This window comes from Leucoraja erinacea, chromosome 4 (genome assembly GCF_028641065.1).
Source record: "Leucoraja erinacea ecotype New England chromosome 4, Leri_hhj_1, whole genome shotgun sequence".
Lineage (NCBI taxonomy): Eukaryota > Metazoa > Chordata > Chondrichthyes > Rajiformes > Rajidae > Leucoraja > Leucoraja erinaceus.
Genome location: NC_073380.1, coordinates 16,585,943 through 16,613,134, shown reverse-complemented (window position 1 = coordinate 16,613,134; position 27,192 = coordinate 16,585,943). Strand labels below are relative to the sequence as shown.

Genomic DNA, 27,192 nt, shown 5'->3' with positions numbered 1-27,192 from the left:
TCATCCCCAACCCCAGCAGTGCATTTCAGGCACTCACCTCCCTCGCTAAAAAATGTTGCCCCGCATATCTCCTTTAAACTTTGCCCCATTCTCCGTAGAACTATGACTTCTAATATTTGATTTTACATTCCCGAGAAAAGGTTTCTGACTTCCTACCCCATCTATGCCACTTATATACTTCTATCAGGGCAGTCACGGTGGCGCAGTGTTAGAGTTGCTGCCTTACAGCAAAATGTAGCGCCAGAGACCCGGGTTCGATCCCGACTACGGGTGCTGCCTGTATGGAGTTTGTACGTTCTCCCCGTGATCTGCGTGGGTTTTCTCCGAGATCTTCGGTTTTCTCCCACACTCCAAAGACATGCAGGTTTGTAGGATAATTGGCTTGATAAAAAATGTAAAATTGTCCATCTTCCAGTGCTGAGTGATGCTCTACGTAGAGCTTTGCAGCATACTACATCCAGATCCCCGAAATCTCCGGCGTTCCAGAGAAAACAATCCAATTCTGCCCAACCTCTCCCTGTAGCTATTACCCCCTAATCAAAGCATCATTTAGGACAGCACAGTGGTGCAGCGGTAGAGCTGCTGCCTCACAGTGTCACATACCCGGGTTCAATCCTGACTTCGGGTGCTGTCGGTTCAAAGTTTGTATGTTCTCTCTATGACCATGTGGGTTTTCTCCAGGAGCTCCGGATTTCTCCCTCATTCCAAAGAGGTGCAGGTTTGTGAGTTAATTGGCTGCTGTAAATTGCCCCTGGTGTGGATGTTGTGAAAGTGGGATAACATAGAAGGGCCAATTTCCACACTGTATCTTGAAACTAAACAAAACCTCCACTGCGCCCTTTCCTGTAACAGCGCAACCAGAACTGCACGCAACACTCCAAACGCAGCCTAACCAGTCCTATAAAGCTGCATCATAACTTCCTAACTTTATACATCAGTTTATTTATATATAAATTACATATACATCACAGAGATTACAGAAGCGATCCCTGCGGAACTCCACTGGTCACAGAACTCCAGCCTCAATATTGTCCTTCCACCACTACCCTTTCTTCAATCACATTGGGATGGCAGGACTTTCATAGGAAGAAATTGGATGGCAGGACTTTCATATGAAGAAAGACTGGATAGACTCGGCTTGTGTACACGCTGGAATTCAGAAGATTGAGGGGGGATCTTATAGAAACTTACAAAATTCTTAAGGGGTTGGACAGGCTAGATGCAGGAAGATTATTCCCGATGTTGGGGAAGTCCAGAACTAGGGGTCACAGTTTAAGGATAAGAGGGAAGTCTTTTAGGACCGAGATGAGCAAATCATTTTTTACACAGAGAGTGGTGAATCTGTGGAATTCTCTACCACAGAAGGTAGTTGATTGGCTATATTTAAGAGGGAGTTAGATGTGGCCCTTGTGGCTAAAGGGATCAGGGGGTATGGAGAAGGCAGGGATGGGATACCGAGTTGGATGATCAGCCATGATCATATCGAATGGTGGTGCAGGCTCGAAGGGCCGAATGGCCTATTCCTGCACCTATTTTCAATGTTTCTATGTCTATGTTTCTAAACCAATTATGAATCCATATGACCAAGACACTGTTAATCCCCTGTATCCTAATCTTCTGGTTCACCCTACCATGGGGGATTTTATCAAATACCTTACTTAAATCCATGTAGGCAACATTCATCAACTCAAATCACTTTTGTCACCTTAAAATCCACTTTGATCAAGTTTGTAAGAGATGATCTGCCATATACAAAGCCTTGCTGACTCACTAATTAACCCAATGTCTTCCAAATGGGAGCAAAACCTATCGCAAAGACACCTCCCCAATGGCTTCCGAACCACTGATATGAGGCGCACCAGCTAATAATTTCCTGGACTACCTCCATTTACCTTCTAAATAAAAGCACATTAGCTACCTTCACGCGCCTCAGGACCTCGCCTGTGGCTAGAAAAGATGCAAAGATCTTTGCCTTGGGTATTTATTCACCGAAAAACTCTTCAAGATCCCCAATCTCCTTAATCTCAAACAGCCGTTGCATATTAGTATTCTCCATACGGATCGCTCAGTCCCCATGTCCATCTCCTTGGTGATAATAGGTGCAAAGTACTCATTTAGTACCTCACTTACATCCCCAGACACCAATCACAAATTTCCTTCTTGATCCACGAGCGGTCCTACCTTCGCAATGTTTTTTTTATACTGGTATAAAAAGCTTTGGGATTTTCTTTAATCCGACTGCCAAAGGTGTTTTGTGGCCCCTTTTGGCCCTTCTAATTGCCAGCGTGAGTTCTTTCCTTCTTTCTTTATATCCCACAAAGGCCTTGTCTGATTCAATCCTCTTATGTATCTTCTTTCTGACCAAATTTACAACCACTTTGGCCATCCAAGGTTTCCTTACTTTGCCATCCTTATCCCTACGCTTCACTGGAACGTGTCCCTTCTGAACTTGAAAACTGATCTTATCATTTTACACACATCTGATATGGACATACCCAATGAACCCTCTCGAGCTCCTGACTAATAAAATTGCCACTTTCCTTAGTCCAATTTAGTACTTCAAACAAGGCCCAGATTTCTCCCTATTCAACACAATCATAAAACCTATGGAATTGTGATCATTATCACCAAAATGTTCTTCCACTGAAACATCAGTCATCTGGCCAGCTCTTTTCTCAACACAAGGTCCAGTGCATTCCCTTCTTGATTTGGACTATCCACATACTGTTTCAAAAAAATTTCTTGGGTACACCTCACAAATTTGGTCGTGTCTAAACCTGTAACACTGAGCAAGTCCTAGTCAATAGACAATAGACAATAGCTGCAGGAGTAGGCCATTCGGCCATTCAAAGTGATCATGGCTGATCATCCCCAATCAGTACCCCGTTCCTGCCTTCTCCCCATATCCCCTGACCGCTATCTCTAAGAGCCCTATCTAACTCTCTCTTGAAAGTATCCAGAGAACTGGCCTCCACCGCCCTCTGAGGCAGAGAATTCCACACTCACAAATCTCTGCGAGAAAAAGTATGTCCTCGTCTCCATTCTAAATGGCTTACTCCTTATTCTTAAACTGTGGAAGTATGAGGAAAGCTAGTCACTCACTAAAACAACCCTGTTGCTTTGGCATCTTTGGGTAATCTGTCTACATATCTCTTAGTATCAAGGACATTAATATTTCATAGGTACACAAAATTGCTGGAGAAACTCAGCGGGTGCAGCAGCATCTATGGAGCGAAGAAAATAGGCGACGTTTTGGGCCGAAACCCTTCTTCAGACTGATGGGGGGTGGGAGGGGAGAAGGAAGGAAAAAGGGGAGGAGGAGGATGAGCCCGAGGGCGGGGGGGATGGGAGGAGACAGCTCGAGGGTTAAGGAAGGGAAAGAGACAGCAAGGGCTAGCAAAATTGGGAGAATTCAACATTCATGCCATCAGGATGCAAGCTGCCCAGGCGGAATATGAGGTGCTGTTCCTCCAATTTCCGGTGTTGCTCACTCTGGCAATGGAGGAGACCCAGGACAGAGAGGTCGGATTGGGAATGGGAGGGGGAGTTGAAGTGTTGAGCCACCGGGAGTTCAGGTAGGTTATTGCGGACTGAGCGGAGGTGTTCGGCAAAACGATCGCCCAACCTCCGCTTAGTCTCCCCGATGTAAATCAGCTGACATCTAGAGCAGCGGATGCAGTAGATGAGGTTGGAGGAGATACAGGTGAACCTTTGTCGCACCTGGAACGACTGCTTGGGACCTTGAATGGAGTCGAGGGGGGAGGTGAAGGGACAGGTGTTGCATTTCTTGCGGTTGCAACGGAAAGTGCCCGGGGAGGGGGTGGTACGGGAGGGAAGGGAAGAATTGACAAGGGAGTTGCGGAGGGAGTGGTCTTTGCGGAAGGCAGACATGGGGGGAGATGGGAAGATGTGGCGAGTGGTGGGGTCACGTTGGAGGTGGCGGAAATGGCGGAGGATTATGTGTTGTATTTTCCGGCTGGTGGGGTGAAAGGTGAGGACTAGGGGGACTCTGCCCTTGTTGCGAGTGCGGGGATGGGGAGAGAGAGCAGTGTTGCGGGGTATGGATGAGACCCTGGTGCGAGCCTCATCTATGGTGGCGGAGGGGAATCCCCGTTCCCTGAAGAACGAGGACATTTCCGATGCTCTGGTGTGGAATGTCTCATCCTGGGAACAGATGCGGCATAGGTGGAGGAATTTGGAGTAGGGGATGGAGTCTTTACAGGGGGCAGGGTGGGAAGACGTGTAATCCAGATAGCCATGTGAGTCAGTTGGTTTGCAGTGTATACATATTAATATTTCATGTTTGATGCGCAGTACTGAAATCTTGAAGAGTGAACAGCACTTGTGCAGCTCCAGGGTAAGATATAATTAAAAATTACTTGGAAGTTGTGGTGTCAAGCAAAACAAAATGAAAATTAGTTCACAAAGTAGTAACAGTATTGTTTAAAATCAACATCATTAAATGTTACCAAACCTGTTAAACTTTCCCAGCAGTTTATAGTACAAGAATAATCAAAAAATTGTACATGCTGAAAATCAGGTCAGACAGTAACCGTGGAGAACAAAAATTAGAGTACCATGTCCAATCCATCCCAGTTCTGAGGAAAAGGCCTCCCCACTTGAAAGAGTAACAGTTTCTCTTTCCATAGACGTTGCTGACCTCCAAGGTGTTTCCAGTTTTTTGTTTACACTAATCCTAGTTTTGAGAAGCGAAGCGATTGCCATTTTTCAATGCATTTGAAGTTCAATATTGAACCTGAAACCCCGTGTCAACCGGCTGGCATATTGCACATTGCAGTGGAACGACTTGCAGGAAGTCAATAACAACAAGGTGAGCACAAAATGCTGGAGTAACTCAACGGGACAGGCAGCATCTCTGGAGAGAGGAATGGGTCGAGACCCTTCCACAGACTTTGTGTCCCGCTGAGTTACTCCAGCATTTTGCGTCTACCTTCGATTTAAACCAGCATCTGCAGTTCTTTCCTACTCAATAACAGCATATATTTAGGATGAAAGGAAGAGTGATGAATGGTGATCGCAGAGGAAAGGGGGATGAGCTTGCAGCGGCCCAGCAGACAGACAGAGAGAGAGAGAGAGAGAGGAACAAAGGGCTGAGGAAATGGATCCGCCGCCGCTCTCACCTCATGCTGTAGGCGCCGGAGCCCAGCTCCTGCCCGATCCCCGACAGACTCGAGTCGAACTCATGCACCAGGCCCGACTCGATGTCCTCGTCCATTTTCAGCACCCAGGCCATGGTCAGTGCAGAGGGCCGGGGCGGGAGGGTGCAGAGGGCCGGGGGCGGGAGGGCACGGCCGGCCGGCCGAGGGGAGCCGGCGGGCGGGCGGTGCCCAGGCCCGGCCCCCGCTGCAGCGCGGCCTGGCTTCCCTTTGGCTCACGGCGGCCTCCCCGAGCCGCCCTCACGGCACCATGACCCGCTCACGGCCGCCCTCTCCCCCTCCTCGTCCTCCTCCTCCTCCTCCTGCCCGAGTGCGCTGAGAGAGCGTGGAGCTGCTCCTCGCTCACTCACTCGCTCGCGCTCGCAGCCTGAGCTGTCGGCGCCGCCGCCGCCTCCTCCTGTCGGCCCCCCGCCCGCCCGCGCCGCCTCCTCCTTGGCCGCCCGCCGCCTCCCCCTCCCCGCCCGCGCCGGCTCCTGCACCAACATGGCCGCCCGCCGCCTCCTCCCTCCCCGCCCGCGCCGCTCCTGCACCAACATGGCCGCCCGCGCCGCCTCCTCCTTCCCTCCCTCCCCCTCCCCGCCCGCGCCGACTCCTGCACCAACATGGCCGCCCGCGCCGCCTCCTCCTTCCCTCCCCGCCCGCCCGCGCCGACTCCTGCACCAACATGGCCGCCCCGCCGCCTCCTCCCTCCCCGCCCGCGCCGACTCCTGCACCAAACATGGCCGCCCGCCGCCTCCTCCCTCCCCGCCCGCGCCAGCTCCTGCACCAACATGGCCGCCCGCGCCGCCTCCTCCTTCCCTCCCTCCTGCACCAACATGGCCGCCCGCGCCGTCCGCCGCCCGCGCCGACTCCTGCACCAACATGGCCGCCCGCGCCGCGCCGACTCCTGCACCAACATGGCCACAAACAACACATCATCGCGTAAGCTGTGTACGTCGTCGCCGCCGCCGCCGCTTCCTCCTCCTCCTACTACAACCCCGCGGATAGACACAAACACACACACGCGTGGACGGCGCTGGAGTTATGGCCCTTTCTCCATTACGGTGGGTTTTTAGGCGACTAGGCAGTCGCCACATGGTCGAGGGGTGACGCCTGTATGGTCGTGCGTAGTCTCCTCAGTCGCCGAAAGAGTCGTAGCGTTTTTCCGGTCGCCGCTGGATTTTGAAATGCCCAAACATTTTGGGCGACAGTGGGCCTGACGCCAATGAGCGTAGCTTGACTTCTCCTGACGAAGGTGCTGTCGTAGGTTGTCGCCAGGATGACGTAGGTTATCGCCGGTGCTGACCGGAAGTCAAGTAGCGACAGGCATTGGAAAAACACGTCCACAGCTCCACGTGGTCAGGCGACTATAGTGCGTGGACATTCTGCATTCTGTGTTGGGGACATTGGACAGTGCAACATGGCTCCAAGGAGAAGGAAGGGGCAGCCCAAGGGGAAGGCCCAATCCCCATCCCCACCCCCCAGGCAGGTGGAGACTGAGGAGACCCAGGAGGAGAAGGCACAGGAGGAGAGCAGGGAGGTGGCCAGTGTTCCCACCACCACCCGGAGTGGCCGCCCTGCCAAGACTGCAGGTACTGCTGCTGCTGACCCAGACTCACCATCAGATTATGCTCAGGACACTGATGCCTCAAGTGAGGTGAAGAAGGGCAGGATACGCAAGGTACTTCCTTATGAGTTCAGCAGGGAACAAGAAGGAGAGCTGGTCGAGTGGTATCAGGCAAACCCTGAGTTGTATGATAAGAACTGCCAACAATATCGTAACAAGGACAGGAAGTACTCACTAGTTGACAACAAGGCGAAGGAGTTCCCTGACTGCACATGTAAGTACCTATTTGTTGGGTTGTTTGTCTCTATTTCTGTTCCTGAAATTTGCAACTTCAGATTGTGTAGCAGCCATAAAAAAAAACGAAAACAACTAAATGGCCTGTCCCACTTACACGACTTTTCAGCAAACTGTGTGTGACCTTCAAGCTCGGGTGCACTTGCCTGAAAAACCGTGACCTGGATCGACCGTCAGCGCGGAACACACACACACACACACACAGCAAAGTCGGGGGTCAGGGAAAGCGGGGGAGCGCTGTCTGAAAATCACACAGTGCAAAGCCAAGGTGATACCCGCGATGAACAGGAAGGTTAAAGACGGCAAGCACAGTATACGGTAAGTCCTTTAAAAGAGTAGTAAGGAGAGAAGGGGGGAGAAGGAGAGGAGACACTTTTAAGAAGCCAGACAACTTTTACTAAGCCAGAGTTTATCGAGCATTTAACATTACTGGTCGGTTTTCCTTGGTTCTGAAAACTCGTGCTTACGTTTTTTCCCCCAATGAACCAATTAAAATGCCCAGTCAACAAAGGAGATTACCTACGGCTAACTCGACTACCTACAACGACATGGCGACCCTACTACCATTGCACTACGAGTTCAAAAGTATAGATTTTCTCCATGCCGACCAATTTTTGCTTGCAGAAAAATTTTGAACATGTTGAAAATCTTTCCGCGACCAAACTAAGGCCACTAGTAGTAAACTCTTTGCGGGAACTCCTCTTGACCGTGGAGGAGATTTACCAGTGACCTCCAACGACCATGTGTCGACCATGCTACGAGGTTGTGGTGTGCGCAGACTCTCCTAAACTCGCCAATAAGGCCCTTAATACTACTGCTGCAGCTGTCTCCTGATCCAGAATAAATATAATGAAAACAAAAATTTGTTTCACACTGGTCTTCATTTTTTTTTTTTACAGATGCCCAACTCTGTCAGTGGTTCACAGGTCAGAGAACAAGATATGGCAAGCTGTCTCAGAGTGGGAACAAGTCAGGGTCTGGTGGCAAAAACTTTACCCCGAGGCAGCAATGGATCATCGACAAATGGGGCTTTATCAAATCACATATAGTACGAGCAGAGATGAGACAGAGCACTAAGAAGGTAATTATTATAAATTAGTTATTGTGACATTGACAATTTCATTGTCATCTTGCTTGTCATGTCCTGATGGTCGTGAAACCTTGTAGAACACATATATTTTCTTCCAGTTTGACAAGAAGAAGCCATTGCCCAGTATGTCAAGTGAAGAGGAGTTTGATTCACTTGACGGAACTTCTGGATCCACACCCTCCACCAGTCAGCAGCACAGCAAGAAGAGCAGGACCACTGCCAACTCCACTGCAGGCTCCATCCCTAATGCAACTGAGTTAGAGGAGAGAGGGGCAAGTCAGAAGGAGCTGATCAAGCAGGTCAGTACTTTTGGGGATTTTTTTGGCAGATTTCTCTTCCGTCCATTTTTTTTTTCCTAATGTACTTACCTGTATCGTACTCATTTATGTTGCAGCTCATGCAACAGGCAACAGAGGCCAGGGAGGCCAGACAGGCCATGACCCAGCCCCAGACACCACATGAGAGAGCTGTTGACACCTTCCAGGCATTCTTAAAGACTGAGCTGCTCAAAATACCAGAAAACATGTGGTTCAACTACACCATGGCTGCCATGAAGGTGGCCCATAACTTCTCCCACCCGGTAAATATTTAAAGTAATTTTTGTGGAATTTTGGGAACATTTGACTTTAATATATGACCTTAAAATTAATGTTTTTATTTGAAATATTCACAACAAAATCATGTGTGTTGCAGACTCTGCAGCTGTTGGGACACATGGGAGAGCAACAGATGGGACTGATGGGATCACCACATCAGCATGCTCACCAGGTATCTAATTTTATAATACTTTTTGTGAATTCTTTATCACACACAGCTTGTGAAAAGTTATAATTTATTTGCCTTCCACTTAATATTGATATGTTTCTGTGTTGCATTTTGATGGCAAATTGATGTATGAAGATATTATATTTCAGAATAGTGTCTCATGGCATTACTTTCAAATATTTAAATTTCATATATTTTGATCAATAAAGCAAACACAAACGCAAGCATTGCACTGCATTGAAAAGCAAACTCGTTTCATATATTTTGATCAGTAAAACAAACACAAGCATTGTACTGCATTGAAAATTAAAATATTTTGGGAGGATGTGGGTTGCCCTGAAAATTGCCTTTTCTTGTGGTCTGTTGCGGGCTCTCTTCCTGGAGAGGTGAACTTCTGCTTCTGATGTGGGCTGTTTGCTGCTGGTCTTCAGATCATGTTATTCTGCCATGGTACACTGCCTAGTTCTGAGTTGTAGTAAGTGCAGAGATGGTCTCTCTGGTCTTGGTGCGGGTGGACGTAGGTTGACTTCGGTTGTCGTGGGTTGCCGCCCGTGTGGTCGTAGGTTATCGTAGCTGTGGTCGTAGGTGGACGACCAAAGTCGCGACGATTGGGTCGTCAGTTGTCGGTAGCTTGCCGTAACTTGACATCGACTAGGTGGGAGATTGTTGCCGTTTGTCATAGACATTGTCATAGAAGGGTCCAGTCACCATTTTTTTCGGCTATGACTGTGATAGTCGCCTAAAAAATCACCTAAGTGGGACAGACCCATTACCCAGCGGGTCAGGCAGCATCTCTGGAGAAAGACACACACACATTGCTGGAGTTACTCAGCGGGTCAGGCAGCATCTCTGGAGATACACAGGCACACACACAGTGCTGGAGAGCTGGATAGAAAATTGGCATCATGGAAGGAAGCAGAGGGTGATGGTGGTCAGTCTGAAGATAGGTCTCGACCCGCGAGCAACGTCACCCATTCCTTCTTCTATCCAGAGATGCTGACTGTCCCGTTGAGTTACTCCAGCATTTTGCGCCTATCTTCGGGTGAAGGTAGAAGGTTGCTTCTCGGACTAGAGGCCTGTGACTAGTGGTGTGCCTCAGGGTTCGGTGCTAGGCCCGTTACTGTTTGTCATCTATATCAATGATTTGGATGAGAACGTACAGAGCAAGATTAGCAAGTGTCAAAAATCACAGCAGGATCTTGATCGGTTTGCGATGGGGGGGGCTGAGGAATAGTTGATGGAATTTAATACAGAGAAATGAGAGGTATTTGCATTTTGGGAAGTCTTAACATGGACAGGACCTACACAGTGAATTGTCGGGCTCTGGGGAGTGTTGTAGAGCAGAGGGATCTAGTAGTGCAGGTGTATGGTTTCTTGAAGGTGGAGTTGCAGGTAGATCGGGTGGTCACAATGACTTTTGACGCATTGGCCTTCATCAGTCAGAGCATTGAGCATAGAAGTTGGGAGGTCATGTTGTAGTTGTATAAGACGTTGGTGAGGCCACATTTAACGTATTGTGTCCAGTTCTGGGCACCATGTTATAGGAAAGCTGATGTCAAGCTGGAAGATTTACGAGAATGTAGCCAGGACTAGAGGATCTGAGCAATAGGAAGAGGTTGAGCAGGCTGGGACTCTATGCCTTGGAGCGCGGAAGGGTGAGGAGTGATCTTATGGAGGTGTATAAAATCATGAGATGCACAGAATCTCTTGCCCAGAATGGGTGAATGCAGGTGCATGGTTCCTTGAAGGCGGAGTTGCAGGTCGATCGGGTGGTCAAAAAGGCTTTTGGCACATTGGCCTTCATCAGTCAGAGCATTGAGTATAGAAGACCAGAGGACAAGGGTTTAAGGTGAAGGTGAAACCATTTAATAGGAACCTGAGGAGTAACTTTTTCACATAAAGGGTGGTGGGTGTATTGAACCAGCTGCCAGAGGAGTTAGTTGAGGCAGGGACTATCCCAACATACCACCAGGGGGGCGCCGCAGTTTTATCGCCAACAGTTTTATCGTCTTTTTTGTTATATTTAGTGAGTTTTTAAAGTTTGTGTTAATGTTTTCGGGTTTGTTTTATGTGGGGGAAGGGGGAGGAGGAAACTTTTTTTCAATCCCTTACCTTGCCGGAAATGCGATTGTTTTCCGGATCTTATCTCTGGTTGCTCTGCGGCCTAACATCATGGAGCTGGAGGCTTTGAGAGCCACCACGGGGGCGTGGACTTACAATCAGATCCGATCCCTTGCCTGGGATCGACGCTCCAACTGCGGCCTGCGGATTTCAACATTGCGGAGCTCGCAGTCTCGGGAGGAGACCGAGTCGGGAAGCTCCAATGGCTCAGAAGGTTCGACTAGCCCCGATCCAGGGTCTGATAGCCCGGTGCAGGGAGCTGACATCCCCCCCCCGATGCAGGAGCTTGATCGCTCTGATGCGGAGTTCCCGGTCGCCAGCCACGGGAGCCAAGAGCTACGGAAGGCCCGTGGCCCCTGACCGTGTAGAACAAAGAAGGGAAGAGATTGAACTTTTTTCTCACCTTCCATCACAGTGAGGAATGTGGAGGAATCACAGTGGTGGATGTTTATGTTAAAATCTATTTTGTGTGTCTTGTTGCTTTTTGTTGGTATGACTGAATGGCAAATCAAATTCCTCGTATGTTGCAAAACATACTTGGCTAATAAAGTATGATTATGATTATTTAAGAAACAGTTAGACGGGTACATGGATAGGACAAGTTTGGAGGGATATGGACCAAACACGGGCAGGTGGGACTAGTGTCGCTGGGAAGTGTGGGCAAGTCGAGCCGAAGGGCTTGTTTCCACACTATCAGTCCATGACTCAAACTCAGCGGGACAGGCAGCATCTCTAGAGATAGACACAAAATGCTGCAGTGACTCAGCGGAACAGGCAGCATCTTTGTAGACACAGGATGCTGAAGTAACTCAGTGGGACAGGTAACATATCTGCAGTTGGACACAAGAAGCTGGAGTAACAGCAGGACAGGCAGCATCTCTGGTGAAAATGAATGGGTGGCGTTTCGTGTCGAGACCCTTCTTCAGACTGAGAGTCGAGAGAGGGAGTCTAGAGATATGAAAGAGTAAGGTGTGAAAAAGACAGATCAAAGGGGACGATGTTCATGGAAATGTAGAATGGATCATTGTTGGCTCAGGTGAAGCTATGACCAGCTGTGACCTGCGCCAGATACTGGCAGAATGACATCTGAGATTGCAACGGACTCGAAGAAGAAGAAGCTCAGGTGAAGATGACAACGAGGCATACAATCAATACATTTTAGTCAGGAGGGCAGTGAAACAAGTCGGAGAACTAGCCTGAAGAAGGGTCTCGACCCGAAACATCACCCATTCCTTCTCTCCAGACACTCAACTGTCCTGCTGAGTTACTCTGGAGAACTAGGATGAGTGAGGGACGGAGAGAGAGGGAAAGCAATGGTTAGTTGAAGTTAGGAAAGTCGATATTCATACCGCTGCGTTGGAAGCTGCCGTTCTGTTCCTCGAATTTGCTCACTCTGACAGTGGAGGAGGCCCAGGACAGAGAGGTCAGTGCGGGAATGGGATTATAACACGCTGTACTTCCCAGTCAATCAACGGCTCCCGAACTATCTCGGGACTGCATCTACAAACATGCCAGAGTTGAGCGCGGAATAAATGGGGAAGAGATGGTGCAGGCAGAGGGTGCACAGCCCATGACAATTCGAAATGTTCGTTTAATTTCTTTCCAGAAAAGTTCCCAACATTGTTTTAAAGTTCATCTTTCCGGCATCTGTTGTTATTATTTATTCCCAGTTTCCCGAATCAGGCTGTGGGACTCCAACCCACCACCAGTAACCGGGAGAGGACTGCGAAGTCAGAGCTCACAGCAAGTAACCAACTGCATATTGGGCAATCGCATGTCAAAGGCCACGGACCTGAGGAGTTAAATTTTGCTCACCCTATCTCTCTTCTCAGAGAGTGTCTGATCTGCGTAACATTTCCTGATTGCTTAGGTTTTCCAGCAGCCTTATTTTGACCAGAGAAGATTGGATATTGAGGATATATTCCAGTGAAAGTATGCTTACCCAACTGTTTGTTTCTCAATTTAAAAACAAGAACTTAGTTTCACTATCAAGTACTTTCCGAATACATTTATGAACAATTTCACAGAAAACCACACAACTACAATTTACTATCAAATTAAAGAAGGGTCTCGAGGTCTCAACCCGAAACTTCACCAATTCCTTCTCTCCAGAGATGCTGCCTGTCCAATTGAGTTACTCCAGCATAATCCTCCAGGGTCACCTGCCCTGGCTGCCCTGCCGGCAGAGTGTTAGTTTTTTCATTATTTTTGTTATTTTGTATTGTGTTAAAAGTTTGTTTTAATGTTCTTCGGTTTATTTTATGTGGGGGGAGTGGGGAGGGGATCGGGGGAAATTTTTTTTCAAGTTCTTACCTTGCTGGAGATGTGATTAATATTCGGATCACGCTCTCTGCGGCCCCTCCATCGATGGTGCTGGAAGCCTCCTCGGACTGATTTTGAGCCCTATCGCGGGGTGCTGAATTAACATTGGAGCTGATCCCTTGCCTGGGATCCCACCGCGGACTTTATCATCAAGAGCACGCAGTCGGGAGAGGCTAGTCGGGAAGCTCCAACGTCACGGAAGGGTCGACCAGCCCCGACGTGAGATTCGATCGCCCGGCGCGGGCGAGCTGACATCCCCCCGATGTGGGAGCTGACATCCCCCCGATGCGGGAGCCCAAACGCCGTCGGTTACGGGAGTCAAGATCATCCCGTCAACGGGGGCTCGAGGCCCACGACCGAGGAAGAACTAAGGGAAGGAGTTTATTTAGCCTTCCATCACAGTGAGGAATGTGTAGGAGTCACTGTGCTGCATGTTCATGTAAATGTGTTTTTGAGTGATCTGTTGCTTTTAATTGTATGACTGACCTGGCCAATGAAATTCCTCGTATGTTGCAAAACATACTTGGCAAATAAAGTGTGATTCTGATTTTGAGTCTATCTACACAAATTACCATTTTGACTGTTCGGATGAATCGGTCAGCTCTGATGAAATGTCATCACATTTCCAGCAACTTCACAGTTTTGTATGTGTAGGAAGGAAATGCAGATGCTGGTTTAAATTGAAGATAGACACTAAATGCTGGAGTAACTCGGCGGGACAGGCAGCATCTCTGGAGAGGAATGGGAGACATTTTGGGTCGAGACCCTTCTTCAGACCTTCTTCAGTCTGACGAGGGTCTCGACCCAAAACTTCACCCATTCTTTCTCTCCAGAGATGTGCCTGTCCCTCTGAGTTACTCCAGCATTTAGTGTCTATCCCAGTTTTGTATTAACTCATTCATCCACCTTTATCTCCCCCAGACTCGACAGCAGTAATTTAAAAAAAAGAAAGTGATGGAAATACTCAAGTAATTAGATAGGTAGCGTTAATCTTTCAGATCAATGACCCATCGTCATAATTTCCTCTGATTTGCACAGAAACGTTAACCGTTTATTTTTCCAAAGGCGCATCAGATTAGATATTTTTGAACACTGTCTTTATTGTAGGTTTTCAGCATCCTCTTTTTTAGTTTGTCAACTGTGATTCTCTGGTCTTCACAATCCTCAGAGTCACATTGACTACATTTGTCACTGTGTTTCTTGTCTCCATGCTGTAACATCCAATCCTTTTTTCTCCTACCCCCTCTGTTCTCTATAACCTAACACATGTTTTATTTGCAACTTTTCCAGTATGACGAAAGTTCATTAACCTGAAATTTTAGTTTAGAGATACAGCACGGAAATGGGCCCTTCGGCTCAACATGTCCCCACCAACCAGTGATCCCCGCACATTAATCCAAGGCAAATACCTTGTATGTGAATACTTGGCAAATAAACGTATTCATTCATTCATTAACACTATCCTACGCAGACTAGGTACAATTTTTCAATATACCATCCAATTAACCACCAAACCTGTACGTCTTTGGAGTGTGGTAGGAAACAGAAGATCTCGGAGAATACCCACGCAGGTCACGGGGAGAACGTACAAACTTTGCACAGACAAGCACCCATCGTTGGGATCGAACCGGGTCTCTGACTCTCAGGCAGTAGCTCTACCGCTATGCAACCGTGCTTTCCCATGTTAGTTCTGTCTCTTTTTCTGCATCCGCTGCCTGACATGCTGAACATTTTCAGCATCTTTAAAAAAATTTTCAAATGTTCAGCCTTTTGATCAATTCTAGATTGATCTTATGTAACATATGTATAATCTGCAGAATGAACAGTGAAAGGTGTTCCCACCTAACATGAAATGTTTTGAGTCAAAGTACCTGTAGTAGAGCGGACTTTCTTCTCTAACTGCAAAGCACAGCGTGTTATAAACCCCCTCCCATTCCCACACTGACCTTTCTGTCCTGGCCCTCCCCCACTGATATAGTGAGCAAATTGGAGAAACAACACCTCATATTTTGCTTGGGCAGCTTACAACCCATTGATATGAATTAACAACTTCTCCTTCGACTCCTCCCACAGCCAGCCAATTTCTGTCTACTAACACTCTCCTCTGCTTAGTAGAGCTGGTCCTCACCCTTAACAACTTTCAACTCCTCCCACAGTCTGACAAAAGGTCTCGACCCAAAACATCACCCATTCCTTCTCTCCGGAGATGCTGCCTGTCCCACTGAGTTACTCCAGCATTTTGTGTCTATCTTCCGTATGAATATTGATTTCTCTAACTTCAAGTAACCCTTGCTTTCCCTCTCTCTCCGTCACTCCCCCACTCCAGTTCACCTGAGTTTCCTCACTGAGCTGAGTTTCCTCACGAGTTTCCTCGACCAGAAACTTCACCTATCCATGTTCTCCATTGATGCTGCCTGATCTGCTGTGTTCCTCCAGCACTTTGCATCCTTCGGTGTACTAAAAAAACATCTGCAGTTCTTTGTTCTACTTTATCAGTGTTTATATTTGTGTTTATATTTATAATTGTTTACTGACATGCAGTGTCACTGGCACTAGTCTTACACTCTCTGTCTCTTCCCCTTTGCTCGTCCTATTGTACTTGAGGTTGACTTGATTGTATTTATGTATTTTATACCCAATCTATTTGGATAGCACACAAAAGCTTTTCACTGTACCTCGGTACAACAGACAATAATAAACCTAAATAATAAACTAATGAAGTTTCTGTTCTTTATCATTTCAGCCATAAAATAAAATCATAATAAAAAGGCTACTCAAATTAACCAAGTTAATCAATCCGAAACTAAAAAGGAAGATAGACACTAAAAGCTGTAGTACCTCAGCGGGTCAGACAGCATTTCTGGAAAAATGGAATAGGTGACTTTTCAGGTCGAGACCCTTCTTCAGACCCGAAAATTTCAGACTCGACCCGAAACATCACCTCTTCCTTTTCTCCAGAGATGGTGTCTGACCCGCTGAATTACTCAAGCTTTTTAGGGTGTCTATCTTCGGTTCAAACCAGCATCTGCAGTTCCTTCCTACATATAAAAAGGACTGTTTTTTAGTGAAGTTTTAACAGTTTTCATTCCAAATAGTATAAGCAAGTGTCAAAGTCGATTCAAAATGTTAGGTCAACACGATCATTAAAAACTCGAAAATTCATAATGACTTTTTGTGGATAGTTTGACCATGAGAACATCTGTAAATATCAACACAAACCCGATACAGATCTGCAATGACTGTAGACAAGCAAAAGGTAAGTCCAGGATTGGGGATCCTTGCACATCCCCAATCCTGGACGTTCCACTCGTCACTTTAATGTCACGTTTCATGTACTGTATCTTGTTGTGTTTTATGACTGTTGACAGACCAATTGCCCTCTTGGGACAAATAAAGTTCTATCGTATCGTATCGTAGGAAAGTGTGAGACATTCTTACCGGAGGTAACTGTTGTTGTTGGGATACTGATGATATTGTTCGGGTTGCGAGTGCCAGAAGAGCATTTTGTGATGTGATCCGGGATGTTCAGCCAAGTGGTCACTGAAATAAAGAGGAAAATTAGCGATGAACTAGCATGTGCCTGGCATTTTCCCTGGCATCTCTACCCTCAACTTGACGTCAAGCACACCAGCACCTCCAGCCGAACATATTCACACAGTCAGGAGTCAAGAGTGTTTTATTGTCATATGTCCCAGATAGAACAATGAAATTCTTACTTGCTGCAGCGCAACAGAATATGCAAACATAGTATGATATGACAAACGAGAGAGGGAAAAGAAAAGCTCAGTGCATCAGTGTGCTTGGTCCAGGAAAGATCTTCGGAAATATGCACCCTGAATTTTGAGTATATACACATACTCAAGCCACACTCAGCAAAATCAATAACCCCACTCTCACCATCGACGGCACCACTGTCTCCCCATCTCCCCAGGCCCACAACCTTGGCGTGATCTTTGATTCCACCCTCTCCCTTGAGCCTCACATCCGCCATGTCATTAAAACCTCCTTCTTTCATCTCCGCAACATCGCCAAACTCAGACCCTCTCTCACACCTCCCGCTGCTGAAAGACTCATCCATGCCTTCATCTCCTCCCGACTGGACTATGCAACTCACTTCTCCTTGGCATCAGCTCCACCTACATCAACTGACTCCAACTGGTCCAGAACGCAGCCGCCCGACTCATCACCCACACCAAATCCTGGCATCACATCACTCCAGTCCTCAAACAACTTCACTGGCTTCCCATCTCCCACCGGATCACCTACAAAATCCTGGTCCTCACCTACAAAGCCCTCCACCATCTGGCCCCCCCATATCTCACTGACCTCCTCTCCCCCTACCAACCCTCACGGCCCCTCAGATCCACATCAGCCGGTCTCCTCTCCATCCACAAGTCCAACCTCCGCAGTTTTGGGGACAGAGCCTTCTCCAGGGCAGCTCCCAGGCTCTGGAACTCCCTCCCCCAACTGATCCGCAATTCCGTGTCCCTCGCCATCTTCCAGTCCCGCCTCAAGACCCATCTCTTCACCTCTGCCTATCCTTAGCCCCACGTCCCCCTCCCTTTGTCATCTGTGCATTAATTGCCTCATATTGTGTACTAGTCATGTCTCTACTAATTTAATTCTGTCTTCCTCTACCTGCTTTTTTTGTGTAAGGTGTCCTTAGTCATGTCTCGCCTATTTATTTCATGTATTATTATTATGCAATACTCACAAAACTTCAATATGCAGTTTAAGTGCGAGCACTTCAAGCAGGGTGCCCCTAGGGCACCAATATTCAAGTAGGGGGGGGAGTTTTCTGGACCACTTTAAGCAAGGGTCTCCAGAGGGCACCAAATGGATTCAAGTCACTCAAGCAGTTTCGAACCACTTCAAGCAGGGTGCAAGGCCACCAAATTCAAGTGCAGTTTCGTATCACTTCAAGCAGAGTGCAAGGCCAGCAAATTCAAGTGCAGTTTCATACCACTTCAAGCAGGGTGCAAGGCCACCAAATTCAAATGCAGTTTCATACCATTTCATGTAGGGTGCAAGACCACCAAATTCAAATGCAGTTTCATACCATTTCATGCAGGGTGCAGGGCCACCACATTCAAATGCAGTTTCATACCATTTCAAGCATTGTGAAACCACCATAAAACCACACAAAACACCACACTCACAGTTCAGTAGACATTCAGTGTGTTGAGTTGATTCACAGCTCAGACAGAGTCGTGACCTCTCCCTCCCCCATCTTGCGGAGACTGAGCCACACCCACACTTCCGGGTTTTATAATCCTTCCTCCCTCCGGAAGGTGCATGGCCTTCGTGGCGTGATTGACAGGAGAGAGATTTTCAACATTTTTTAAACACTTTTATTTTTCATTGATGGGAAGAATTCTCTGCACCTGATGAGCGGAGGGGGACTGAGTAAGTTGGTCAAAAATCACAGCCGTAAGTGGTAGCGTTTTATCTAAAATCAATATACAGTGCAAACAGGACGTTGTCAAGTTTAGACTTTTAATCATTTGCCCAAATCAACCACCACCACCAGCCATTTGCTGAGCTTTGTTGCAAACCAACCACCACCTACAGCCATTTTCTGAGCTTTGTTCAAACCAACCACCACCACCAACCATTTGCTGTGGTTTATTTCAAACCAACCACATTTTCAAACCACATTAAGGGCACTCAAGGTCAGTAAAATCACACTCACAGTTTAGTATACATGTGTTCAATGTTATTCACAGCTCATACTGAGAGACGTGACCCTCTCGCTCCCCCATCTTGCAGAGACTGACTAAGGTTCTCAACACTTCCATGTTTTATAGTCCCTCTGGAAGGGGCGTGGCCTTCAGCAGAGAGAATCTCATCATTTTTTAAACACTAATAACTCTTTTATTTTTCATCGATGGGGAAAATCCTCTTGTCCTGCACAGCGGAGGGGGACTCTGAGTAAGATGGCCAAAATCACAGCCGTAAGTGGCAGCGTTTTTTCTAAAATCAATATACAGAACAACAGGAAGTGGTCAAGATCAGACTTTTAGTAATAATATAGATATATATATATACTAGACTAAGTGGGACCCATTGGGTCCCATGTTCACACGGGAGGGCTGGTTCCCCAATGTAATATTCCACCTCTCCACCAATTCCAATATTGGTGGCCAGTGGGGGGGGGGGGGGGCGCACTTTCTGGAGCGCTAGTATGGGTGTTGTGGACTGAAGGGACTGGTTTCCAGAGGGCTAGTATGGGCATTGTGGGCCAAATGGATTATTGGGGAGGCAGCTCAGTCACTCAAGCTTGATGTGCTGGCACAGCACTCACGGCTGGTGGGCTAGCAGTTGACTCACGGCTATTCCTTGAAATTCCATTTCAAGCAGGGTGCAAGGCCACCAAATTCAAATGCAGTGTCCTACCATTTCAAGCAGCGTGCAAGGCCACCAAATTCAAGTGCAGTTTCATACCACTTCAAGCATGGTGCAAGACAACCAAATTCAAGTGCAGTTTCATACCATTTCAAGCAGGTTCCAAGGTCACCAAATTTAAGTGCAGTTTCCGACCACTTCAAGCAAGGTGCAAGGCCACCCAATTCAAGTGCAGTTTCGTACCACTTCAAGCAGGGTGCACGGCCACCAAATTCTGTGCGTACGTTAAAAGCAAGAGGGTAAACAGGGTTAAGAGGACCGCTCAAGGATAAAGGAGGGAATGTGTTGGAAGAAAATGCTGGTTTAAACTGAAGATAGACACAAAATGCTGGAGTAACTCAGCGGGACAGGCAGCATCTGTGGATACAGATAAATATGTGCTTGGAGTCAGGAGATGTAGGCGAGGTCCTAAACAAGTACTTTGCATCTATTCACTAAGCAGAACGACAAGGAAGATAGTGTAAAGAGTTGTTATCAACACACTGTGACTTTACTTCTTTATTCCATTCATACTGTGGCATTACAGAGAGCACTGGCTGTACGTGGTCTGTCACGGAAACTAGAGAGCGATATGTGGGTGGGGAGGTTGTAATTATACTTGTAATATGGGGAGTGGTTAGTAGTGATGAGGTAACTATATTAAGGGTCACATGCATATGTCATCTACATCCTTCCCCTTGGAAACAAAAGACAAACAAAGTAGTGACAGGGCGACCACGTCTCATGCGCTGACAATCAAATGAGTAGAAATGGTTAAGCAAAATCACCATAGCGGACAGGCGGCTTGACAACACGTCCCGACCGGGTTCGCATCTCGCCATCTCCCCTCCCTGCAGGAACAAGTGGAGGCAGTACGGCGGCAGGTGCAGACGGCTGCACTGGAACAGGTGAGCCGGGCGGGGACGGAGAAGACAAGGGCAGAAGGGCATGAGGGGATGCGGGACTCGCAGAGGACTGCGCGCGGGCAGGTGAGGGAGGGTGAACCGGAGGAGGAGCGGACGGATAGAGCTGTGAGGGTAGAGACTGTGGCATGCGAGGAACGATGGGCCGGGCATCGCCTGGAGGCTGAAATTTCAGCGGGGGAGCAAAAGGATCTGCTGGTGGTGGTCGCGGCTCGTTGACAAGCCGCAGATGTTGGCGGGACCGGCGGTAGATGGTTCCTGCATGGTCGACGAGATAGGACCGAGGCGACCCAGCAGTGGCGACTACGGTAGCGAGCCGGGAGTGACCGGTGGGGGTCTGCATGCAGACAACTTGACCGGGGAAAAGCTGCGGCAGGAGGCGGCAGGACTTGTCATGGGAGCGTTTCTGAACATCGCGCTTAAAGGCGATGCGCTCCTGAACAGCAGCGGGCTTGAGGACAGAGGGGACGAGTGAGCGCTGGGCCACCGGGATCGGAGGTCTGGTAGTGCGAGACATGAACCGCTGAGCAGGGGAGCCCATGGCAGGGTCACGGGATATGTTGCGAAGGTTGAGGAGGGCTAGAAAGAAATCAGAGTTAGACAACCGACATTGCTCCAGTAAGTTCTTTGCACTGCGAACGGCGCGCTCGGCCAGACCGTTGCTTTGTGGTTACTCAGGGCTGCTGGTGTAGTGGCGGAAGTTCCAGCTGGTTGCGAAAGCCCGAAACTCGGAGCTCGTGAATTGGCTGCCGTTGTCCGACTGCAGGCTGGCCGGGGTGCCAAAGGTAGAGAAATGGCGCAGCTTTTCCACAACGGCCGAAGAGGTGAGGGAATGCAGCTGGTCAACCTCGAACCAATTGGAGTAGGGGTCGACTAGTACCAGGAAGTGTTTGCCTCGACACTCGAAAATGTCAGTGGCGACCGCCATCCAGGGTAGTTTGGGTGCAGGCTGCTGCAGAAGCGGCTGTCGTTGCTGGTGAGGAGCGAGGCTGTTGCAGGTGGAACATGAAGAGACCCTCTCCCGGATGTATTGAGCCATACCAGGCCAGTAGAACTGGCTCTGGGCGTGAGACAAGGTGGCTTCGGCCCCAGGATGACCGTTATGAGCGGCCTGAAAATAGTGGTCGTGCAGAGCAGCAGGCACTACTACCTTGTGTCCTTTCACAATCACGCCGTCGTGGAGTACGAGCTCATCACGGACCAGGAAGTAGGGCACGGCGCCAGCCGGCAGAGCGGAACGACGGTCGGGCCAGCCCTGCTGGATGATGGCAGCAAGCTGTTGCAGGGCAGGATCATCGGCAGTGTGCTCGACCAGGGACTTCATCTGCTGTGAAGGGACAATATTGACATTGAGCACCATCAGGTCAGACATTTCATAGGGGTGGCGATCGGTGGATGTTAGCGGGGCGCGGGATAGCGTGTCGGCCACGAACATGTCTTTGCCTTTCCGGAAAAAGACTTTGAAAGTGAAACGCTGGAGCTGCAGCATCATGCGCTGCAGGCGGGATGAGACAACATGGATCGACTTGTTTGGGATGGTGACAAGCGGCTGGTGATCTGTTTCAATGGTGAATGTGTTGCAGAGTATATAGTCCTCGAATTTGGAGCAGGCAAACACCACGGCCAGTTGCTCCTTCTCGATCTGTGCGTAGTGCTGTTCGGCAGGGGTCATGGTACGGGACGCGCAGCAGACTGGCAGTTGCAGGCCGTCATGGAGCTGCAGGCAAGCGGCACCGAGCCCGAACTGAGAGGCGTCGCAGGTGATAATAATGGGACGTTGCAGGTCAAAAAATTTAAGTGTGGGGGTACTGATCAGCTTGGACTTAAGGATGTCGAAAGCTTTTTGGTGTTGAGGGAACCAAGCCCAGGCCATGTCCTTCTTTATCAAATCCCTCAGGGGTGCACTCAGCTCGCTGAGATCGGGGATGAACTTCCCCAGGTAGTTTACCATGCCCAGGAAACGTTGCAGGCTGGGCACATCAGTGGGTGATGACATCTCAGAGATGGCAGTCGTTTTCTGTGGGTCGGGTTTCAGCCCCGAGGCTGTGAATACATGTCCAACATATGTGACCTTGGGGATGCGGAATCGGCACTTCTTGGGGTTGAGTTTCAAGTTGATCTTCCGGGCCCGGTCTAGGACTTGGCGGAGGTTGAAATCGTGCTTAGCGGCATCCTTACCGTAGACCAGGATGTCGTCAACGATGATGGCACACGGTAGACCAGGGAAACAGTTGCTCCATTGTCTGTTGGAACACCTCACTGGCAGAGTTGATTCCGAATGGCATTCGGAGGATTTTAAATCTGCCGAAGGGGGTGCTGAAAGTTGTCAGACTGGAGGAATGCTCTTCAAGCGGTATCTGCCAGAAGGAGCTCTTGGCATCGAGGACAGAAAAGATTGTGGCTGAACCAACCTGTGCAGCGACGTCCTCTACTGTTCTCATGGGGTAGTGCGGGCGTTTGATGGCAAGGTTTGGGGTTGATGCAAATGCGTATTTTGCTTTTGTCCTTTTTCGCAGTAACAACCATGGTGGAGATCCACTTAGTGGGTTCGCTGACCGCCTTTAGGATGCCCATTTTTACCATGCTGTGCAGCGTCGATTCTACTTTGTCCCTCATGGTGAAGGACACACGGTGTGGCGCACGGACCACTGGCACAACCATGCGGTCGACGACAATCTTGTAGTTGTAGGGCAGCTTGCCCAGCTCGTCATCAAAGCGGTCAGGATATTCAGCCAACGGGTCCATTAGGGCTTGCACCTTGTGGATGTCACGGTGGAAAGAGACCAGGCCCAGGCATGCTTGGTTGCCCAACAGGGTAATGCAGTTGGAATCGAGAAGATAGAAAGTGAGGGGCCAAGAGGTGTCCAGTATCTTGCAGCGCAGAGTTGCCTTTCCCACAGGAACAAGCACCCCTCCCCCGTAGGCATGTAAAGTGGAGCGATCAGAAGCAACTTGCTCATTAGTCCTAATCTTTTTGAAGAAGATTGTTGACATAACATTCACAACAGCTCCGGTATCTAACTTAGCGGTGAAGGTCGAGTTATTCACAGTTACATGAACTGAAGGGTCTGTTATCACTGCAGGTGCATCCAACACAGAAAAAATGCTGGTCTCCCCCTGAGAGGACCCAGATTCAGATACAAGTCAAGTCAAGTCAAGTCAAGTCAAGTCAAGTTTATTTGTCACATACACATACGAGATGCGCAGTGAAATGAAAGTGGCAATGCTCGCGGAACAACAAAACAACCAAACAAATTATAAACACAATCATAACACACATATTATTTTACATAATAAATAATAGAAGGAAAAACGTTCTGTACAGTTAGTCCCTGGTGAGAAAGGCGTTTACAGTCCGAATTGCCTCTGGAAGAAACTCCTTCTCAACCTCTCCGTTCTCACTGCATGGCAACGGAGGCGTTTGCCTGACCGTAGCGGCTGGAACAGTCTGTTCAGGGAAATCGTCGAGATGGTACTGGGAACCGAGCTCGCTATCAGTTTGCGCCAAGTTGTTTAACATACGCCTTGGAGCAGCAGGTGGCTTCCCACGGGTACGGCAGGCAGCAGAAAAATGAAGGTACACAAAAAAGCTGGAGAAACTCAGCGGGTGCAGCAGCATCTATGGAGCGTTTTGCCCAAAGCAGGGCATACATTGTACTGATGAATTGCAAAGTTATAATTGGGGCACCTTTGCTGGGAACATCCCCCGGGAGCAGTGCCGGACCTCGGGGGTCGTGGCGGGGTAGGGTTCTGTCGACGACGGGTAACGCCGGCAAAGTTAATGTCCTGATCAGCCGGTGGCACTGCCGTAGTGACGGCTTCGGCTAAACGGCAGGCATGCATAGCCTCGTTGAAAGACAGGTCGGGCTTGCGCAAAAATTCAGTCCTTAGCTTTTCATCGCGGAGACCGTAAACCAGAAGGTCCCTGGTCAGCTCCTCGGGGGTCAGCGTCTCAAGGCGGCACCGTCTGGCCAGGTGTCGCAGCGCAGCAACATAGTTCTCAGCAGACTCAGCCGCCCGAACAGTTTGAAACATTCTAAAATGCAATTCGTTGGAATGTCGCAACTCTCGCAGTAAACTTAGCCAATAAACATACCGGGTCCCGAACAGATTCACCCACATCGTAGACGAAGAAGTCTGACCGAGCCAGGGCATCGGGACCAGCCAGGTTAAGGAGCAGAGAAGCTTGGACGGCAGGAGTAGCGGCAGGATGAGCGATTGTGACATAGTGGTCAAAGTCACGTTTAAAGACATCCCATCGATGGCCAACGTCTGCATCGAAAACGAGCACATCGGGTTTGCGGCAAGAATTGGCCATAACGAGGAAACAAGGAGGGGGTAACAGAAAACTGGGGCAAAATTAAATTAAAAAAACCCGATAAACATGAGGCGCAAGGGGTAAGAGTTTTGACACCATGTAAAGAAGTGTTATCGACACACTGTGACTTTACTTTATTCCATTCATACTGTGGCATTACAGAGAGCACTGGCTGTACGTGGTCTGTCACGGAAACTGGAGAGCGATATGTGGGTGGGGAGGTTGTAATACTTGTGATATGGGGAGTGGTTAGTAGTGATGAGGTAACTATATTAAGGGTCACATGCATATGTCATCTACAGATAGTGAGATGGAGAACTAGATCCTTGACCCATAGACTATAATCAATAAGGATAGGCGACGAAACATCTTTCATGATAATTATCCATACCAGTACTCCACACGGCTCCTGCATTCTCAGACCATGGCTGTACTCCGTATACACTCATGAATGTGTGGTTAATTTCTGCTCTAACTCCATCTACATGTTTGCAGCTGACACCACCAAGTGGACCAAATATCAAAACAATAATGATACATAGTCAGGAGGATATAGAGATATAAGCATAAGGATGAAGGAAGCTGGAGAATCTAATATGCAAGAGCAGCTTGAGATTAAGGTGGACGAGGAGCTGGAGCTCTTGAAGAACATGAAGGTGGATATATCCCCAGGGCCTTTTGGGATCTATCCCAGGTTATTGAGAGAGGAGATTGCAGGAGCCTTGACAAAGATCTTTGCATCTTGTCTAGCCACAAGCGAGATACCGGAGGACTGGAAAGTAACTAATGTTGTTCCTCTCTTTAAGGAGGGAAGCTGAGACAATGCATGGAATTATAAGCCAGTGAGGCTCACATCAGTGGTAGGGAAGCTATTGGAGAGGATTCTTCGGGTTAGGATATTGTCCTATTTGGTAAAGAATGGGGTTAATTAGGGACAGCATGGCTTTGTACGTGGCAGGTCGTGTCTTACTAACTGGATCGGGTTTCCTGAGGAGGTGACAAATGTGATTGATGTGGGTATCCACTGATGGCAGTGGATAACATGTTCCCGATGTTGGGGGAGTCCAGAACCAGCAGACACAGTTTAAGAATAAGGGCCATTTGGGACTGAGATGAGGACAAACCTTTTCACCCAGAGTTGTGAATCTGTGGAATTCTCTGCCACAGAAGGCAGTGGAGGCCAATTCACTGGATGTTTTCAAGAGAGTTAGATTTAGTTCTTAGGGTTAAAGGAATCAAAAGATATGGGGAGAAAGCAGGAACGGGGTACTGATTTTGGATGATCAACCATGATCATATTGCTGGCTCGAAGGGTCGAATTGCCTACTCCTGCACCTATTTTCTATGTTTCTATGTTGCTGACTCCATGGATTTCAATAAGGCATGTGTTAATGTCACCCGTAGTGTAGGCTGATTCAATGGATTAAGATAAGATTAACAGTGACTTGGTCGTATGATTTCACTGATAGAAGACAGAGGGTTGTGGTGGAAGGATGATCGGACCTCTTGTTTGTGATATCTATAAATGGCGTGGAAGGGTTGGGTAGAAAGTTTGCAGCTGGTGTTGCAGGATGTGGGGAAGACTCAAAATACACGGAGGGATATACTGTAGATCGGCTACAGGAATGGGTGGAGAAATGGCAGATGGAGTTTAATTCGAGCAAGGTGTTGCACATTGGGCAGTCGAATGTATGGGGAAAAATATACATTTACTGGCATGACCCTCAACAGCATTGATCTACAGATGGCCCTTGGGGTCCAAACCCATAACTTTCTGGAAAGTGGATAGAGTGGTAAAGAAGGCATATGATATGCTCGCCTTCATTGATTGAGGCATTGAGTATAAGAGTCAGGAAGCAACGATGCAGAACTATGGTTAGGCTGCAATTGGAGTACTGCATGCAGTTCTGGTCGCCCCAATACAGGAAAGAAATGGAGGATTGGAAAAGACGCAAAGGAGGTTTACCAGAATGTTGCTGGATTACAGGGTATTAGCTACAGGGAGGTTGGACAAACTTGGATTGTTTTCTCCAGAACGCCAGAGGTTGAGGGGAGATCTAATGTAAAATTACGAGGTGCTTAGATGGCGGAGACAGTCAGAACCCTTTTCCGAGGGTGGAAATATGAAATACTGGCGGTCCTAGCTTTGTCATGATCGGAGCAAAGTTTAAAGGAGATGTGAAGGCAACCTTTGTACACATAGGGTGGTGGGTACCTTGAACGCGTTGCTGGGGGTGGTGGTGGAGGCAGAC

General features: G+C 48.4%; 2 protein-coding genes across 12 annotated transcripts in view; one reads left to right on the top strand and one right to left on the bottom strand.

The window, feature by feature from the left end:
* The window catches only part of LOC129696184 (upstream-binding protein 1-like), a 112,535-nt gene that overhangs the window by 46,700 nt on the left and 38,643 nt on the right, over positions 1 to 27,192 (bottom strand). For 3 of the 5 annotated variants that reach the window (XM_055633803.1, XM_055633800.1, XM_055633802.1), the window contains one exon: positions 16,754 to 16,855. In XM_055633803.1, coding sequence (XP_055489778.1) covers positions 16,754 to 16,818 — 65 coding nt within the window. In that variant the 5' untranslated portion in view covers positions 16,819 to 16,855. Of the gene's footprint in view, positions 1 to 5,141; positions 5,510 to 16,753; positions 16,856 to 27,192 lie in introns of those variants that run through there. The other 2 variants (XM_055633801.1, XM_055633804.1) reach the window with 2 other exon arrangements.
* Positions 6,122 to 27,192, top strand: part of LOC129696185 (uncharacterized) — a 71,561-nt gene continuing 50,490 nt past the window's right edge. For 4 of the 7 annotated variants that reach the window (XR_008723285.1, XM_055633808.1, XM_055633807.1 and 1 more), the window contains exons 1-5: positions 6,124 to 6,997; positions 7,917 to 8,098; positions 8,206 to 8,406; positions 8,502 to 8,687; positions 8,801 to 8,875. Coding sequence is in view for 6 of the 7 variants with exons in the window: in XM_055633808.1 (XP_055489783.1) it covers positions 6,577 to 6,997; positions 7,917 to 8,098; positions 8,206 to 8,406; positions 8,502 to 8,687; positions 8,801 to 8,875 (1,065 nt within the window). In the remaining variant the exon portion in view is untranslated. Of the gene's footprint in view, positions 6,998 to 7,916; positions 8,099 to 8,205; positions 8,407 to 8,501; positions 8,688 to 8,800; positions 8,876 to 12,663; positions 16,739 to 27,192 lie in introns of those variants that run through there. The other 3 variants (XM_055633809.1, XM_055633805.1, XM_055633806.1) reach the window with 3 other exon arrangements.